This window comes from Biomphalaria glabrata, chromosome 9 (genome assembly GCF_947242115.1).
Source record: "Biomphalaria glabrata chromosome 9, xgBioGlab47.1, whole genome shotgun sequence".
Classification (NCBI taxonomy): Eukaryota; Metazoa; Mollusca; class Gastropoda; family Planorbidae; genus Biomphalaria; species Biomphalaria glabrata.
In genome coordinates, this window is record NC_074719.1 from 18,801,310 (window position 1) to 18,817,650 (window position 16,341).

Here is a 16,341-nt window from a genome sequence, read left to right on the forward strand (position 1 = left end):
CGACTATCACTCACTATGGTCACTATCGCATATAATGATACATAGATCTACATAGTCACTCATACTACTCATAGTGATACTGATACTTAGTGATAGATCTAGTTACAATCTAGTAATCTAGTCACCTAGACCTAGTCAGTGTGACCGTCATACACTAGAATTTCTACTGAGTAGAATTGGAATAGCCATCATAGGGATTCCATACCGTTCACTTTATATCAATTTAATATATTATCTGATTGATTACAGTCATTTAGTGTAATCATTAGATCTACAGCCTACAGCGAGTTAACAGTCAGTCACTCTAAGAAGACTAGATCTAGATATATATATATAGATCTATATAGGTCTGTGTTCTGACTTTTATTAAATTCTAGAACCTGAAGATTCATGTTTCTTTTTTTTTTTTTTCGATCTTCTAAGTAGATTATAGATTTCTAAAATAATAGATTATATGATTATCAATAGATTTTGTTAATGATTAGAATAGTAATCTATTAGATCTACTACTATTAGAATTAGTCTGACATTAGATCAAGCTAAAATATTTGACTAGAGTCTAATAGATAGTATTATAATTAGAGTAGACAGTAAGATTACAACAGATTTAGATTACACTCGTCTCTAGATCTAGCGGTCTTAGTATATATGATAATATATCTAAATCTGAATCATGATCTAGATACTAAGATACTATAATAATAATTAGTATAATACTACTACTAGTAGATCTGTGACTAGTCACTAGAGACTAGACACTAGTTAAGTCGACTAGTCACACTTAGCGTCTTAGGATACTACACTAGACTGTGGCTATAAAACTAAAAAGATTAAGTGATTAAGTAAAAGACAATATCTATAGTACTATAGTGACTATAGCTATAGACGATAGTATAGGTCTATAATCTATATAGAATATAGTATTATATTTAATAATATTAATAAATTATATTTTAGTATTTATAATAAATAATGTTAAAAATAATACATATCTAGATCTATAATCTATACATATAGAGATAGATATTGTGACAATTTTCTATTAGTATATATATAAACTTTATAATAATTTAGATTTATATTATAATAATAATATTGCGAAATTATGTAGCCACCATAAATTATAATTAATATTAATAATAATATATAATATAGGCAAGAGTAGAATATTCTTGATAATTGATCTCTACTTTGATTCTAATTTTAATATTCATAATATTGGGTAAAATAGAATTGTTAGAATTTAGATTGTAGATCTATCTATTTTGTTATATAATTACTATGAATATAATTAATTAATTAATAATACTAATAGTAACTCTTGAGATCTATCTATAAGAATAAACTAGATCTATTATGAAATTAATATAGTATCATGTATGATTATCTAGAAAATCTGGTTACGAAAATCTCTAGACATCTATAGATTGTTGAATAGATCAGACTCATGATCAGATCCAGAACCTATTAGTCTAATAATCATCTAATCTATGATCTAGATTATTATAGATATATAAGAACTGCTAATAATTTAATGTTAAATCATAATAAATCTAGACAATTATCTAGTTATATTTTATATTTTGAGACACATGAACCAGGTTGTTGACAAAATTACACAGCTGAAAAGCAGATGATCTCCCTTGTCTAGACATTGACATTTTCTTTTTTTTTTTAGAGTGAAATATTGCATGATTATGCCTGCTTTATTTTTAAATCTATTTTAACGTTTATCCTGCACTTTCCAGTAAATAATGTTGACCAGAGGTTCTCAAACTTTTTTTTGATGTGGAGACCCCTTTTATATCTAATAGAATTGTCAAAACTTGCCCACGGACCATAAGGGAAAAAGATAAATAAATGCATTATTATATATAATTTACACATGCTAAAAATTAAACAGCCTTTTGTTGAAGAAGTATTTATTGAGAGTATAAATATATTGTTTAAAAAGGATGAGGTACATGAGATTTAATAAGTGTATTTATGTTAGACTCAATGTTTGTGAGTAGCAGCTACAAATGTTAACTAGCACACATTTCTAGACAGTTTTTTTTTTATGTGATCAGGCTCATTACAGCTATGTATCCATGTAGTACCACATAAGAAGAGGGAAAAGCAACAATAACCCATAATGCAGGATATAACATTGGAATCTTTTTTTTTTGTAACTAGAATTTATGGTATTCTTTTTTAAATATTGCTTTAAGTTCCTCGTTTGTGGATATTACAAGTAGCTGCTTATGTATTAATATGGATTCATCTGTGACACATGCAAAAGGATTAAATACTCAGTTGGGAATGTCCAATTACACACTTTTTGGTCCTTATATGTTACATTCAATAGAACAGACAGCATTACAGTAACAGTATAATTTTTGGGCGTTCTCCAATAGAAAACCCTCATTCCCAACCACAAATTTTTAGGCTTCCCCACTTTTTTTTTCAGCCCTTCAAATGAAAGGCCAGAATACAGTAAACAAAGCATACACCTCTTTGTATCTTCCATTGAATCCAGGCATGTAATAATCACCCTCACACTACACAATTTTTACAGTATTATATATCCCCCCTCCCTTCCACACTCAGGCGTAACAACTATGATTCATCCCCTTATATTCTCTGAGACAATTTTTAGGCTTTTGATTTAGAATAGTATTGTAAATAAAATATATACATATTCTAAATTATTCTACATTCTTTACATGTCAAACTGTAGTAATTTTTTCCACAAACACACACACACTTTCATACAGATGTTTCTTCTTCTCTTCTTTATAAAAACATTTGATAATCAGACTGATCTAATGATAATTATCCCTCACATTCACTCTGACATATCTAGATCTCCAGGAGAATAAGATTTAAATCTATATTTAAATCTGCATAGAAATAAACATAATAAAAAAAACAACTGGAATGAAAGTCACACACGAAAATAGTGTTAAGTGCTTAAATCAAAAGAAATATAATTTTGTATCAGCACTTTAGTTATTTAAATGTCATCTTTAAAAAACATGGTGATTGTCAGTAAGGACACCAAGCCACTTAATTAAACTAGATCATCAATACGAAGATGACCCCCCTCAATCAAATCAAAACTCTTTATATGCTAGACTCCTTTGCAAAACCTACATTGGTAAACATTGTTTTATGCTATAGATTCAAGTAGGTATAGGTTTATATAATGGTGAATTCATATAGCACTTACTTACTTGTACAATCTACAGCATTCTATGCAAAGTACAGAATTTATGCGTGCATCCTGTCACCTTTAATTTAGTAAAAATTGTGAAGCACTTTTGTTGTTGGCATTCAGTGTTAGTTCATCACAATACGTATACATAACTTTGTTACTAAAGCATTTATACATTTTGCTTTGTTTTTTTTTTCATGCAAGCAGTTCCCAACTGACATTTCATCTCCATGGTGATTGATTAAAACATTTTTTCTAATGGCTAAAATTAAAGAAAAATTCTTCTCACTGGAAATGAGTCAAGCCTTCATTGATAAGACCAAACAGGAGTTGTGCAGGTTAAAAGAGAATGTTGCACTGAGCCTAAAAAAAGATATACAAAGGTAAAGTTGAAATTCACAATAATTTTATTACAAATATTGCAGCAAAGTAAACAAAAAAACAACAAAAAACTATTGCTTTTACAACAGTGTTTCTCAGTAAAAATAAATAAATATTTCTTAGTTTGTTGTAAGTAATGGTCTAAAGCAGAGGTTCTCAAACCCCTTTAGATAGTCAAAACTTGCTCATTGACCCCTACATAAATGCATAGGCCTATTATATAAGTATCAAATGTATTAAAAAAATATAACATTTTGTTGAAGGATTCTTTATTAAGATTATTACTTTTATTGAAAATAAATATTTAAAAAAAAATGACTTGGATGAGGTTGATGAGATTTTATGAGCGTATTTATGCCTTTCTCAACGAGTATACATTTCGGATTCTTGATTTTTGTGATTTCATTATGGCAATGAATCCACGTTTTACCAAAATAAGAAGAAGGGAAAGCAGTCAACAACTTCTTTACAATGACCCTAATGCAGGATATAAATTAGGAATATTTTTTTGGTATCCTTTTCTGTATGCATACATACTGGTATATATAAATATTATTGAGAGTTCATAAATTTGTCATCTTATAATTAAAGTTTAAATACTTTTTCTGTGTGTTTTCAGTTTGTTTGATGATGAACTTCATTCTGATCTGGTCATAACCAATGGCTCTGATGTCATTTTGGCACATAAATGTATTCTAAAAGCAAGGTAGCTAGCTATTCATAAATAGACCTATAATTTTTCATTCTTAAACTATTTTTTTAAGGTCTCATTTAGTATAGAACTTTATTAGAACTCTTTACTATTTAAGTCTAATTTCCTTGTCACAAGGATTGACATAACAGAATGTGTGTGTTCCCAAGATTTTTTTCATGAAAGGGGGGGGGGGGTATATACATATGTGTGTACGTAATTAATCTTATTTACATTCCCACCCTTCATTCTTATGGAAGACCTGGATTTAGTGGAAAGATTGTAGACACCCTGCCTTTGCCAGCGCTGTCAGCTCCCCCAGCGGGGTTTGAAGCTGAGCCCTGGTGCCAAGCACTATTTCTGACATTTAAAACAAAACAAAAATGAATATTCTGAAGTATCTACAGTGCATTATCCTGCTATTAAAAAATTCTAGTTCAAAAACCAAATCTGCTGTTCACCACACTTTAATAATGGAGCCCAGCGACTTGTAGAAATTTGTAACCCCTCTTGGCTATGCTCATGGAATTTGGTGACTGTAGTTTGCTTTAGATTTTATATCCAAAAGGGAAGTTTTATTGTTAAAACAATCTGTTGGGGGTTTTAACCAAAACATTCTGTGTTTTTTTTTTAAACAAATAGAATTTGGCGACTCTAGTTTGCTTTAGAATAATATTGAAGAGGTTTTTTTTAACCTCAAAACTCTCTGTAGAGGGGAATTAAACTCAAAACCCTCTTCAGGGGGTTTTAGCTTAAAGCCCTCTGGAGGATGTTTTTAAACTCAAATCCTCTCTTGGCCAGGCTCATAGTATCTGAGATGCTTTAGTCTTACATTGAAGAAGGGGTTTATCATAAAACAAAATTTGGAGAGGGATTTAAATTCAAAATCTCCATTGGCTATGCTCTTGGAATTTGTTGACTGTTGTATTCATTATTTTTTCTTTTATAGAAGAGAGGGGATTTTAAATTCAAAACTCGCGTTGGCTGCACTGGGGGCAAGTGATGGTTTAACATTAAAATCTCACCTTAAATAAACAAAATTAAAGCAAAAAATCAGTCACGCCCCCCCCCCCTCTTAACTGGGGGGGGGGGGTGTTTCATTTCAGGGGGGGGGGAAGGGTTTGAGCCCCAAATTCTCCCCTGGCTACACCCTTGGTTAGGGTTACTTTTTCTTGTCATACAAGAATTTTGAATAGGCCAATTCCAATTGCCTTTTAAAGAATTACAAAAATAATTATATATTCTTAAAGTAATTTACATTGTTTTTTTTATGACCAGAAAATATTCTAAATGTCAGAATTTCTGTTTGTAAAATCCCCTTTTTTAAATCTCTCTCTCACTTTCTTTCTCTCTTTTTCTCTATGTACATATATTTTATATATATATAATTATATAAGATATACATGATTCTTTTTAATTTGTAGCGTTAACTAGTCCTGTATTTGCCACACAGATACGGTCCCATCGCCTAAATTCCTTAGATATTTTAAACATATTGATTATGTTGTATTGATGACTTTATGAATGAACTAAACATATTATCAATAGACCTATAATAGTTCGGGAGTATAAAAAAAAAACACTTCAGAGAGTAGGCAAACAGAATTATAAACAATAAACACACCATTATTTAAAGTTCAATAAAGAAATATATAGTTTATTTACATTTAAGTCAATGGTGATAATAGATTTTAGCTTTTACTGGTTCCATTTCAGGTCGAGGTCACATTGGCAGGATAGCTGGGTCACAAAAACATTAGATCCTGATGGTAATGAAATGGATTGCATTGAAATCACTGGGCTTGATGGAAGAGAACTGAATGAATTTATTAGGCAGGTACCTTTGAGGCAATGTGTTATTGTATTTCTCTGGATGTTTTATAGATAACAGGCTGATTAAATCTAGAACTATCTTAACTCTTTCTCTCCTAATTGATGATACCATCTTTAATTTTCCTCATTCTGCTGTCTATTCAACGATATTATCTTCGCTGCTTATAAAGGCAGTTGTTTTGTTTTCTTTTCTCACAAAATGTTTTTAATTGCTTATAATTTAATCTTGAAGTTTCCATTTGGAAAAATTTGGATTTTTTTTTCATTTTCAATGTGTTTTTACCAAAAACGATGTTTTTAAAGAGTGAGGTTCTAAAAAGGGCTCTTTTTTTCTATATTATTTTTATCATTTGGTTATGCATTGGGATAGTGACTTCAAGAGAATTAATTTAAATCTTTTATATGTGTTGTATATTAAGTTTTGTGAAAATATGAATAACTATCATAAAAAATACTTTTAATTCAATTTGGGCCCTAAAATATTGACTAGATTAGTTCTTAAAGAGACTTGTCCACAGTTGGTATGTTTTTATTTTGAATGCAATTATCCAAAATAAACTTTTATTTTGGTTTATAAATATCAATTTGTTTTATCTAAAACAGGTGTGCATTACCCTTTAATTCTATACCAAAAATAACATTATCTGATACCAAACAAAAAAATTATTAAAGTTTAATCATAACAGTTTAGTGAAATACATATGAGCAAAATGAATAATTTCTTCATAATGTGGAAAATAACTATGGAGAGAAAGAGTTAAATCTTAATCCTTCATCACATACACAATTTAGATAGTTGCAAATAAAAGGGATTAAAATTAAAACAGGCATTCTGCATTAAGAAATATGCAAATGAGATGCATGATTTCTGATCTCTCTCTTTTGGATTAAATCCTACCCTAGCCAGTATTGCCTTAAACTGCACAACTCTGTCTGCATTTTTACTTCATTATAAAAGAAGACCTTTTTCTTTGGATACTAGACAAAGCAAAAGATGTTTAAAAAAACTGTATCAAAGAAATGTTAAAACATATAAACTCATTGAAATTTAGTATATTAAACTATTTTTTTAAGTAACTTTGATGAATTATATCTGAATTTAATTAATTTTTGTTTATAAGTTGTAGTACAGGTTATGATAAATTTTAGATCTATACTGGTAGACCAGTTGGCATAGCAAGGCTAACTTTTTGGAGTGGGGTGTATATTTCTTGGTCTTTATATTGGCTGCAATTTAAAAATCACCCTGTAGAGAACAGACTAGACAAAGAGGGCCTCCATTAGGCTGCCATATAGTTCCAAGATTATTTCTGTGAATGAGAGAGATGCTCTCTAACCACATCAAACATTTACTGCAGCATTTTCTCACATACATTCTGTGTGTTCTACCTCACTGGGAGGAGAAATGAGAAGGGGCTGGGCATGAATAAAGTTGTCTACAGTGATTTTCTCAGTCTTTTAACATAAGGATAAAGTTTGTCAAATACCTGTATTTACCCAATATTAAAATAATTGATCTGTGTATTAATTTTATCACTCTGCTCATCAGTACCTTTGTATTATCCTACAGAGATCTGTACGTAGTGAGTGACACAAACTGGCTGCTAGAAGAATATCACCATTGTCTACCAGGAGACTCTAGGTCTATATCTGATTATAGTTCACAAGACACTGACAGTCATAAGTTGACTATCACAAGTCAACAAGAAAAAATTCCAGTGAAGGATCATGTGATTAGCATCAGACCTGAGCAAATAACAAATCTCAGAGATGATGCCAAAGAAGGTGATATTTCATCCGCTCTTCCCCAAAGTGTTTTGGACTGCTCAATGTTGATCAGTACAAGTGAATCAGATACTTCTAATTCTCAAAAGTTAATTTCTGCAGATGGAGATATGTGTGTCAGCGTTGCCTTTGATAGTTCAGGTAACTCTGTTGTTAGTGATCAAGAAGTGCAAAGCATGAGAGATAGTATTGAAGTGAAGCAAGATGAGATCTTGACTCTGTCCTGCAGCATATCAGAAAAACTGGATGAAGTCTGCTCACAAGAAGCTAAGATGATCTTTAACAATAACAATAAGTGCACTACTACAAATATATGTGAAAAAACTGAGAATGAGCCTAGTGCTACCAAAGATGCTCTGTGGAGGGCCAGTGTTGAAAATGGACGTAGTAAGTCCAGAGAGGTTCTCACAGATGACAGTAAACAATCCAGTGTTTCATTTCAAAGTGACTCAAGTATGTTTGGCAATGTTGAGACTTGCACAACTGATGTGAATGGTAGCTCTGTTGATAGTTATAGCAAGTCTCCTGAAAAAATAGAAGTGTCGGACATTGCCAGCACATTGAATGATGATAAGAAAGAAAAGAGAGAGTTAACGAAAGGTGATATCCTCACTGACCAAACATCTGACTCTGTTTCTCTTCCTTATGAAACATGCAGCCCTCTAGGGAAAGACCTACTGCAGCTATACCTTGAAGAGACTGATTGTGATTGCTGCTTAGCTGTTGATGGAATAAAGTTTCTTGTCCACAAGTGTGTACTGTCTACTCGTAGTGAATATTTCCAGGCTATGCTAGGAGGCCAGTGGTGTGAAAGTAAGATGGAGGCAATCAACCTTGAAGGAGTCACACCCCAAGCTGTTGAGCAGCTGCTGTTGTTTCTCTATGGGGGTGTCTTAGAGATCTCCACCCCTTGTGAGCTGACAGATCTATTCATTGTAGCTGATATGTATGGGATAGCATCACTGAAAAAGGTCTTGGCTTTTTACCTGAGGAAAGACCTCTGTCATTTTTTCCACAAGCCTTGCTTTGTGTGCACTGGCAAGGCAGCAGAAGCTCTGAGCTTGTGTTACAACTTTAACTTAGTTGAACTTCAGGATAGAGTGGTCAAGTGGGTGGCCAAGTACTTCACAAAAATCTGGCCAACAAAGTCCTTTGCCTCACTTCCGGAAAGTGTGCAAGATTTGAGTGTTGAGGGTATTAAATCACAGATGACAAGTAAAAATGTTTTGGACATTATCATGGAGTGCAACAAACTAATAGATACACTTCCTCGCATTAAGTGGACAGAGAGTGTCCTCTGCCTCCTGACTCAGCTGATGGACACTGCCATAGAGTTTACTTCTTCCCACTTTATTGAAGTCATCTCAACACAAGAATTTCAGCAGTGGGCCAAGGTGGCCTCATGGAAAGCTGGTGTCTTGGAGGAAATTTTCAACACTGTTATTGACTCTTTGCCAATTAACATCTCCTGCCAGGTCTATGAGAAACTAACCAACTTGGAAGCTGACCTTTCTGTTCAAGAAACTTCAGATATGGATGTTGTTGGACTGCTGCAAGCTATGATAAAACGTTGTGAGAAGTTTTTCAAAATCCACATCAACCAAATCATGAGGACCAAAGACTGGGCGCAGCTGCGGAAACCTCTGCAGTCTAAAATTTTGGAAAGTTCAGCCTATATGTATTTAGGAGATGTAACACTTTCATCTGCTAAGTCAAAATTTGCTTCGAGACAGAAAGTTTCCACCTCTGTACCAGGGAATAAAAAAGTGCTCCTACGATCCATAAGTAGCCACCATAGTAACACCCTGGCAGATAAATCTACAAAAGCTGGTCAATCAGTTGTTCAGCTGAGAAATCCAAGTGGCACTTCACAAAAAGAACGACCTAAAAGCAGTATCACTCTTTTAGAACAAGCTAAGAGGCTAGAAAAAAGTGAAAAAATGTCAACTTCTAAAAATGTGCTTCAGCCTAAGACACGCTATACAATTGCAAGCTTTGGTTCCAGACTGCCAAGGGCAGAACCAATAAATAGCAGCCATATAGCAAAAGGAGATGTAAGCAACAAACCAACAGTTTCAGAAAGCAGCTCCACTAGTTCAAATACAAAACTATCAATTATTGAAGGGGTAGCACAGAGCGACAAAAATGGTGATCAGGCTTCATGTTCACACCCAGTATCATCACATCAGATATCTGCAGCAGACACTAATACATCAGCTTCATCTTCCAGCACTAAATGTTTACCTTCTCGAATTCCTATGTTGACCAGATCTCCTAAAGTAAACAGACCAAAACATGTTTCAAAGAATGAAAACTCTGATCAGCCATCCTCTGTCTCACAGAATCTGGCTTTAGAGGGTGAGGAGACAGAATTATCCATATCTATTGGTAGTGATAAATCTGTAGAGACAAAGCTGAGGAAGAATTTTGTGGATGCTGAAGTTGTGGACATGTCCAGCTCAGCTACATGGTCTGAAAAAAGTGAGATGACAGAGTCAGCTTTATCTACTTCATTGTCAATGGTAAGTCCTCCTATGGAGCACTCGGATGCTATTACCAACCAAGCTGTAGCAAACATAAGCAGTGAGCTAACTGCACCTGTTAATATAGTAACTATGAGCAAGACACTGAATATAGGTTTTACAGTTCCTGCTGAATGAATATTTGTTACTAGAGCTGATCTCAATACAAATAAAAACTCATAGCTGTATTTATTGAACCAAATCAATATAATAATCTCACCTAATTTAACTGCTGATTTAAGTGAATCAATGGAGTTTATCCTTTTTATAAAAAATGTATTGTCAAAAAATATATTTACATGAAAATTTCAACGTAAAAATTACAATTCTTAGGATAATATCATATGCACAATTGCATAATTGTAACTTTCCTAGCCTAGAGGTGCTATTTTATTTCAGTCAGTGGCTCTTAATTTGATGAATAATCAGCTTTTCGCCTTCCTTGATCAACATTTTTTGGGGAAACTATTAAAGCTTTAAGATGTAGTTCTTGTCATGTACAGCCTGTGAGGGACAAACACTCCAAGGGTGAAGGATGCTTCATGTGATGGTGCAATATTTTATTTGTTCTTTTTATTTCTTTGACACATGGAAAAGTTTGTTTCACTTCTGAACTATAACTTTTAAAATTTCTTTGATGTATTGAGAATTAAGGTGAAAGTAGAACAATAGAAGCACTGGCGTTGACATTGAATTTTCTAGAACATTAATAGAACATTCAATATTTTTATCCTTTTGCAATTATCAAAGAAGGATCTTCATGAAAACTGGCCCTAAAGGTAGCTGGTGGTTTGGTTATGTATGTAGTGTATTCTTAAATAAACCCTTGCAAGTTACATATATACATAGTGTGTTAACTTAACAGTGGTTTAAAAAACCTTAATTTACCAACGAAACTCTGGTAATCGTTAGAGCTGGTAAAAGAAATTTAGACATCACCCCCCAGCCTTCACAAAGATTTAAAGTCTACTGTCTATGCATTCAACTTTGACCTCCATGCCACCTTCATTTATTTACTTTATAGTGGGCAAGACATGAAAGTTTAAAGGCCCTATTGTTTATGTTTAACTAGCAAGCTCAATTCTGCTGTAAAAGAATATTGTGTTAAAAAAAATTCAAAGTAGATGGCTCATCTTATTTTCCTACTGTGATACAGGGACATGACACATTGATGTACAAGTAGCATGTATCCATTCATTACATTTTTATGTGACTTTTTTTGCAGCTTTTTCTTTCTTCCAAATTGAAAGTTATGGTATCCCCTTAGAGATATTATTTCAATTTTCTATACCAGAAACTAATGGTATCACATCTATAGCAAATATTTTAAGGCTTCAAATGCAAATTTTGTTTATTGTACATTCAGCTTCCAGGAATCAATGAGATGAACATGTATCTTGTTTATGTTGCAAAGAAATGAGTTATGTCTTAACAATACTTTAAAGTCATAGACTACTTATTATACAGACACAGTGTATACCAATGAGTAACCTTTTAGTCTCATGGTGTAGCAGCACAAGGACTAAGTATCAATATAATACTTTCATTGCTCAGTTGGAATTTACATTTTTTTAAAGTAAAGCCAAGAATTTTGTTTACAGTCTACGAAAACAATTATTATTGAATGTGATGGTTACTATACTGTGATATTTGTTTGTTTTTGTGTTTTTTTTCAAAACTTTTTGTTTATTGGTGTATTTGCATAGAAAATATAGACCATAAATAAAAAGGTATTTTTAATGGTATACCAGTGAAATGTTACCCCCCCAATATCCTACTGTTTTAGACTTTTTAGTGTGGTAGACAAAATTCTTAATAAAATCAACAATACAAAAGTTTTTTTTGTTTCTTGTAATGTTTAAAAGTGTGCAAATCTGTGAGATCTAGCCCATTTGAAAAAAAACAAACAATTTTAATGCAACAATATTAGAAAAAATATTAAGTTGAAACCATAGACATATATATATCTATGTCTATGGTTGAAACTATTTCAATTTGAATTCTTCATAAACATTCAAAGTTTTCATTTCAGTTCCTAATAAACTAATTTAGCTCCTTTTCTCACAGGCGGATACAAGAAAAAGTAAAAAAAAAAAGTTTTTAAAAATTTCTAGTAGGAGATCAACAAACTGCTTGATTGTAATGCTGATTCCCCTACATGTAAACCCAAAAAAAAATAATAAACAAAGCATGTGACATAATAGCAGAAAACAATAGTTACTGAGAGAAGGTGACAAATGTAGGTTAGCTTTAGTTAAAGGACATGGTCAGATGTTAGCTTGTCACTGCTAGGCAATGTTGCACAATTGGAGATCCATAGTTTTGAGTCCTTGCCAGAGCTTGCATCTTTCTTTTTAACCTTCTCTCAAAAACTATTGTACTCAAGAGCTGCCATCATATGAAGTCAAGTTTACTGAGTGTAGCATCACAAGTTAAATTATGTCAAGACTGAATGCTGATAGCTATTAGATCAAAATTCTATACTGCATAAATGCTAAGTTTAAACAAGTTAACATTTGAGAAATTTAATAAGATATTCCAGTTAGACAAAACGAATAAGATTGAATTTTGTTAGCTCAACAAGTCTTTGAGATTGCATCAAGAGTACAGTATATCTTATATGCTATGACATATAATTTAAAAAAAAAGGCTTATTTAAAATAGTTTTTCTAAAACCTATTATTAAGCTAATTAGGATCCACTGTAAAACCTCAGAGCAAATATTCTGTAGAGTAACAAGGAGGATAAAAAATTCACACTTTGAATCACCATGATATTTAGTTAAGAGTATATAGCCTACCATTCCAATAGTAAAATCTCCTAGAACTAAGATTAGCAGCACAAGATTCACAGGATGTGATAGAAAAAAAAAGTTTTATTTTATCAAGCCCAGTATTTGAGCAGTAGTAAATATATTGAATGAAATTGAGATGGAATATAATAATAGTTGAATAGTTAAAATATGGATCAAATACTAACATATATTGAATGAAATTGAGATGGAATATAATAATAGTTGAATAGTTAAAATATGGATCAAATACTAACACACTGATTACTCTTTTAGGTTTAACTTACTTATCTAGCCTGAAAATCCAATGAATACCATACATATTTAACAAATTTATGACAGGGTTCCTTTTTTTTTCCATATAAAGAAACAAACATAAATTATAACAAAATAAAAATGTCTTTAAATTTTTTTTAATTTTGGAGATCCAAAACTTTGGTGCTAAATGTATAATACCAACATAAATAATCCAAGGTTGTCAACATATATCAGTACAAATATTGCGAAATACAATCCAGATAAAAATGAGATCAACAGATTAACCAACAAATGGAAGTAATAAGTAAAAGATTTTAACAAACAAAAACTGAAAACAGTTTGTAACTTTCGTTTAAAAAATTACCAGATTAAAAAATGTTTTTTTTCACATCTTTACAAAATAGAAAATACTTATATTTATATGAAATGTTACAGTTAAATGTCCAACATTGCATAAGTCAAACCTAATTTAAATTTTATGGGATTGTGTTTAATTGTATGTCATAAACTTAGGTAGTTCTGCAGACATGAAATTAATTACACAAGTAATTTAAGCAGTTGTAGTAAATCCACATCAACTTCCCTATAGATTATAGCAGTTGCAAATAACTCACTCTGTTGCATGGAAAGTTAGAGATCCATTAAAACTGTTACAGTAATTCCTGATGATTTAGACCATAGCAGCTGCAAATAACTCACTCTGTTGCATGGAAAGTTAGAGATCCATTAAAACTGTTACAGTAATTCCTGATGATTTAGACAATAGCAGCTGCAAATAACTCACTCTATAGCATGGAAAGCTAGAGATCCATTAAAAAAGCTAAGCCCTCACTGTTACTTTTTTTTTATGCTCTAGTGATATTGTTATGGTTGCTATAATGAAAACATTTGGAGTCACTGCATCTCAGGTTTGTAGTTAACACTACCCCATGTAAAACCACAATAATGATAGGAATATAATTCAGACATTTTCTTATTAAAATGCAATGTATAATTGCAACAGAAAATTATTTAATTATTGTGACAGATATAGATCTATACTCTTGGATTTAAAAAAAAAATATTTTAAATTTTGAGTTTTAGAAAAAAAAATCTAATGTAGAAACAAGAACTTTTTAAATGTATGAAAATAAGACTTTTATATGAGAAATACAAATAAAACATTTACTTTAAAAAGACACAGGTTATTTTTTATTAATCTGGTCTTGAAAAGCTTTCAAAACCTGTATTTTAAGATTAAGGTCATCTCTCTTTAGCTTCAGATCATCTATCTGTTGCTTCTGAGCAGTTTTCTTTGTTTTCAAGTCACTTATGATCATTCGCAGTTCATCTAGATTCAGCTCTTTGGCTGATTGAACATTTGTGATCAGAGCCACCACAGATGCTGGGCTTATTTTATTCAAACTGTTTAGTTGGGCTATAATACTATTGGCTTGCTCTGTCAAGTTAGCAAATTGGATGTAGGACCTATCCACAGCCAGTTGGGCAGATGAGAGCTGAACTTTAAAGTTTGACACTGACGAGTTAAGGTCAGAACACTGCAGCACTGCTGGCTGGAGAATGTTTAGTCTAGTGTTGGTCAGTATTCTAAATCTATCAGCACTCAAATCAACACTGTTGTTTAGCTTGTTCTGAATCTGTCCTGATAACATAGACACTGACCTGAATTCCTGAAACAATCATTTACTTTCAATTAACTAATTTCATTGTTAGAATTTTACAAAAAAAAAAAATGAATAGAAAACAGAAAAACTGTCATATAAATCAATTTTTAAAATAATAAAAAGAGTCATTGCTTAATATAAGAATGGGAATTTTAATTTGAGAATTGAATTGAGTTGATTGGTGTTTGCTGAGAGACTACTGAAACCTTCTCCCATATACTCCTTCCTCCAGGTATTCACAACAGAGACTGAATCAGAGCACACTGAGAATGTAATACTAGCTTGAAAATTTACAAAAGCAATACTAATCATCTCAAAGCAATTCCTTTGTTTTTACCAGGACTGAACTCTTACAGTTTTTGAATGGTTTTATGTACAGATGTTGTCTGTACTGTCCTTCTACCAGAATGATTCATTTCTGCAGCTCAGAATTTAGGAAATCAAAATCTAGGGACCAGTCAATTCTTAATAACAGTATGCTAATTATTAATTAGCACAGGGCTCCAACATTCCATAATTCAAGCCTACATATATAATTAAACAGTATGTTCCAAATAGATTAATATTTATTTAATCACATATACCAGTGCTTAAACTATACTTAGAATTAACACATTTATTTTAAAAGAAAAATCTTTTCACGTGATGCTTTAATTTGTATTGATACTTAGCATAAATGTATTTGTTCCTGTCTTGGGCAATGCATAGAGGTTGCTTGGGTTGAAAAAAAGAAAAAACAACTCTAATGTTTAGCAAAGAGTTTTCATTTAATACCATTCAATGGCTGCATTAAGAAAGTAAATACCAGCTCTCCTGGTGGATATATGACAAAAACAATTTTTTTTTCCACTCTTCCAACCCTTAAACATTTTTTTAAAACTTAATTCTTATAAAAATCTAGAAAACAAAAACAACTAAACCCTGAGGTTGTAATATCTAGACTGAACAACTAAACACTGAGGTTGTAATATCTAGACTGAATGTATACTTTTTCAGTGAACCAAACAAATTATGACCATTAGCTTTTTTTTTCCCCTTCATTCTTTCATATGTCAAAACCAGGAGTTCAGACTGTTCAAGTGAAATACCTGTTGCTAAGGTTTAATGAAGTATGTAGGCCTATTAAAAATAATCTTTAGAAATCTAAATTCTAATTCATTATTAAACAAATTTGAAATACATTTACCAAACTAAATCAATATTCCAATCAGATCATGATA

The 16,341-nt window shown here is 31.8% G+C and overlaps 2 protein-coding genes across 8 annotated transcripts in view; one reads left to right on the plus strand and one right to left on the minus strand.

Annotated features, from left to right (window-relative positions):
- The first annotated feature begins 402 nt into the window (after positions 1-402).
- On the plus strand, positions 403-11,005 carry LOC106065175 (BTB/POZ domain-containing protein 8-like). Of its 7 annotated transcripts, none has more exons than XM_056040344.1 (5): positions 403-422; positions 3,404-3,579; positions 4,197-4,283; positions 5,985-6,101; positions 7,672-11,005. In XM_056040344.1, exons 2-5 carry the CDS (start codon positions 3,455-3,457, stop codon positions 10,544-10,546), a joined length of 3,204 nt encoding a protein of 1,067 aa, XP_055896319.1. In that variant the 5' UTR covers positions 403-422; positions 3,404-3,454; the 3' UTR covers positions 10,547-11,005. The 7 variants fall into 7 exon arrangements, with proteins under 7 accessions (XP_055896319.1, XP_055896314.1, XP_055896316.1 ...); XM_056040339.1 differs by having other exon boundaries at positions 404-473; XM_056040341.1 differs by lacking the exon at positions 403-422 and adding an exon at positions 460-590.
- Positions 11,006-11,745: 740 nt separating this feature from the next.
- LOC106065167 (laminin subunit alpha-5-like) overlaps positions 11,746-16,341 on the minus strand; it is a 33,619-nt gene continuing 29,023 nt past the window's right edge. Inside the window, exon 28 of the mRNA XM_013223927.2 lies at positions 11,746-15,127. Coding sequence (XP_013079381.2) covers positions 14,642-15,127 — 486 coding nt within the window. The 3' untranslated portion in view covers positions 11,746-14,641. The remainder of the gene's footprint in view (positions 15,128-16,341) is intronic.

Bases quoted from the DNA above. Each gene is read 5' to 3' on its own strand.
- LOC106065175 (XM_056040344.1), top strand. From the start codon at position 3,455: ATGGCTAAAATTAAAGAAAAATTCTTCTCACTGGAAATGAGTCAAGCC. The intron at 3,580-4,196 runs GTAAAGTTGAAA...GTGTGTTTTCAG, and splicing joins CTAAAAAAAGATATACAAAG to TTTGTTTGATGATGAACTTC. The intron at 4,284-5,984 runs GTAGCTAGCTAT...GTTCCATTTCAG, and splicing joins AAATGTATTCTAAAAGCAAG to GTCGAGGTCACATTGGCAGG.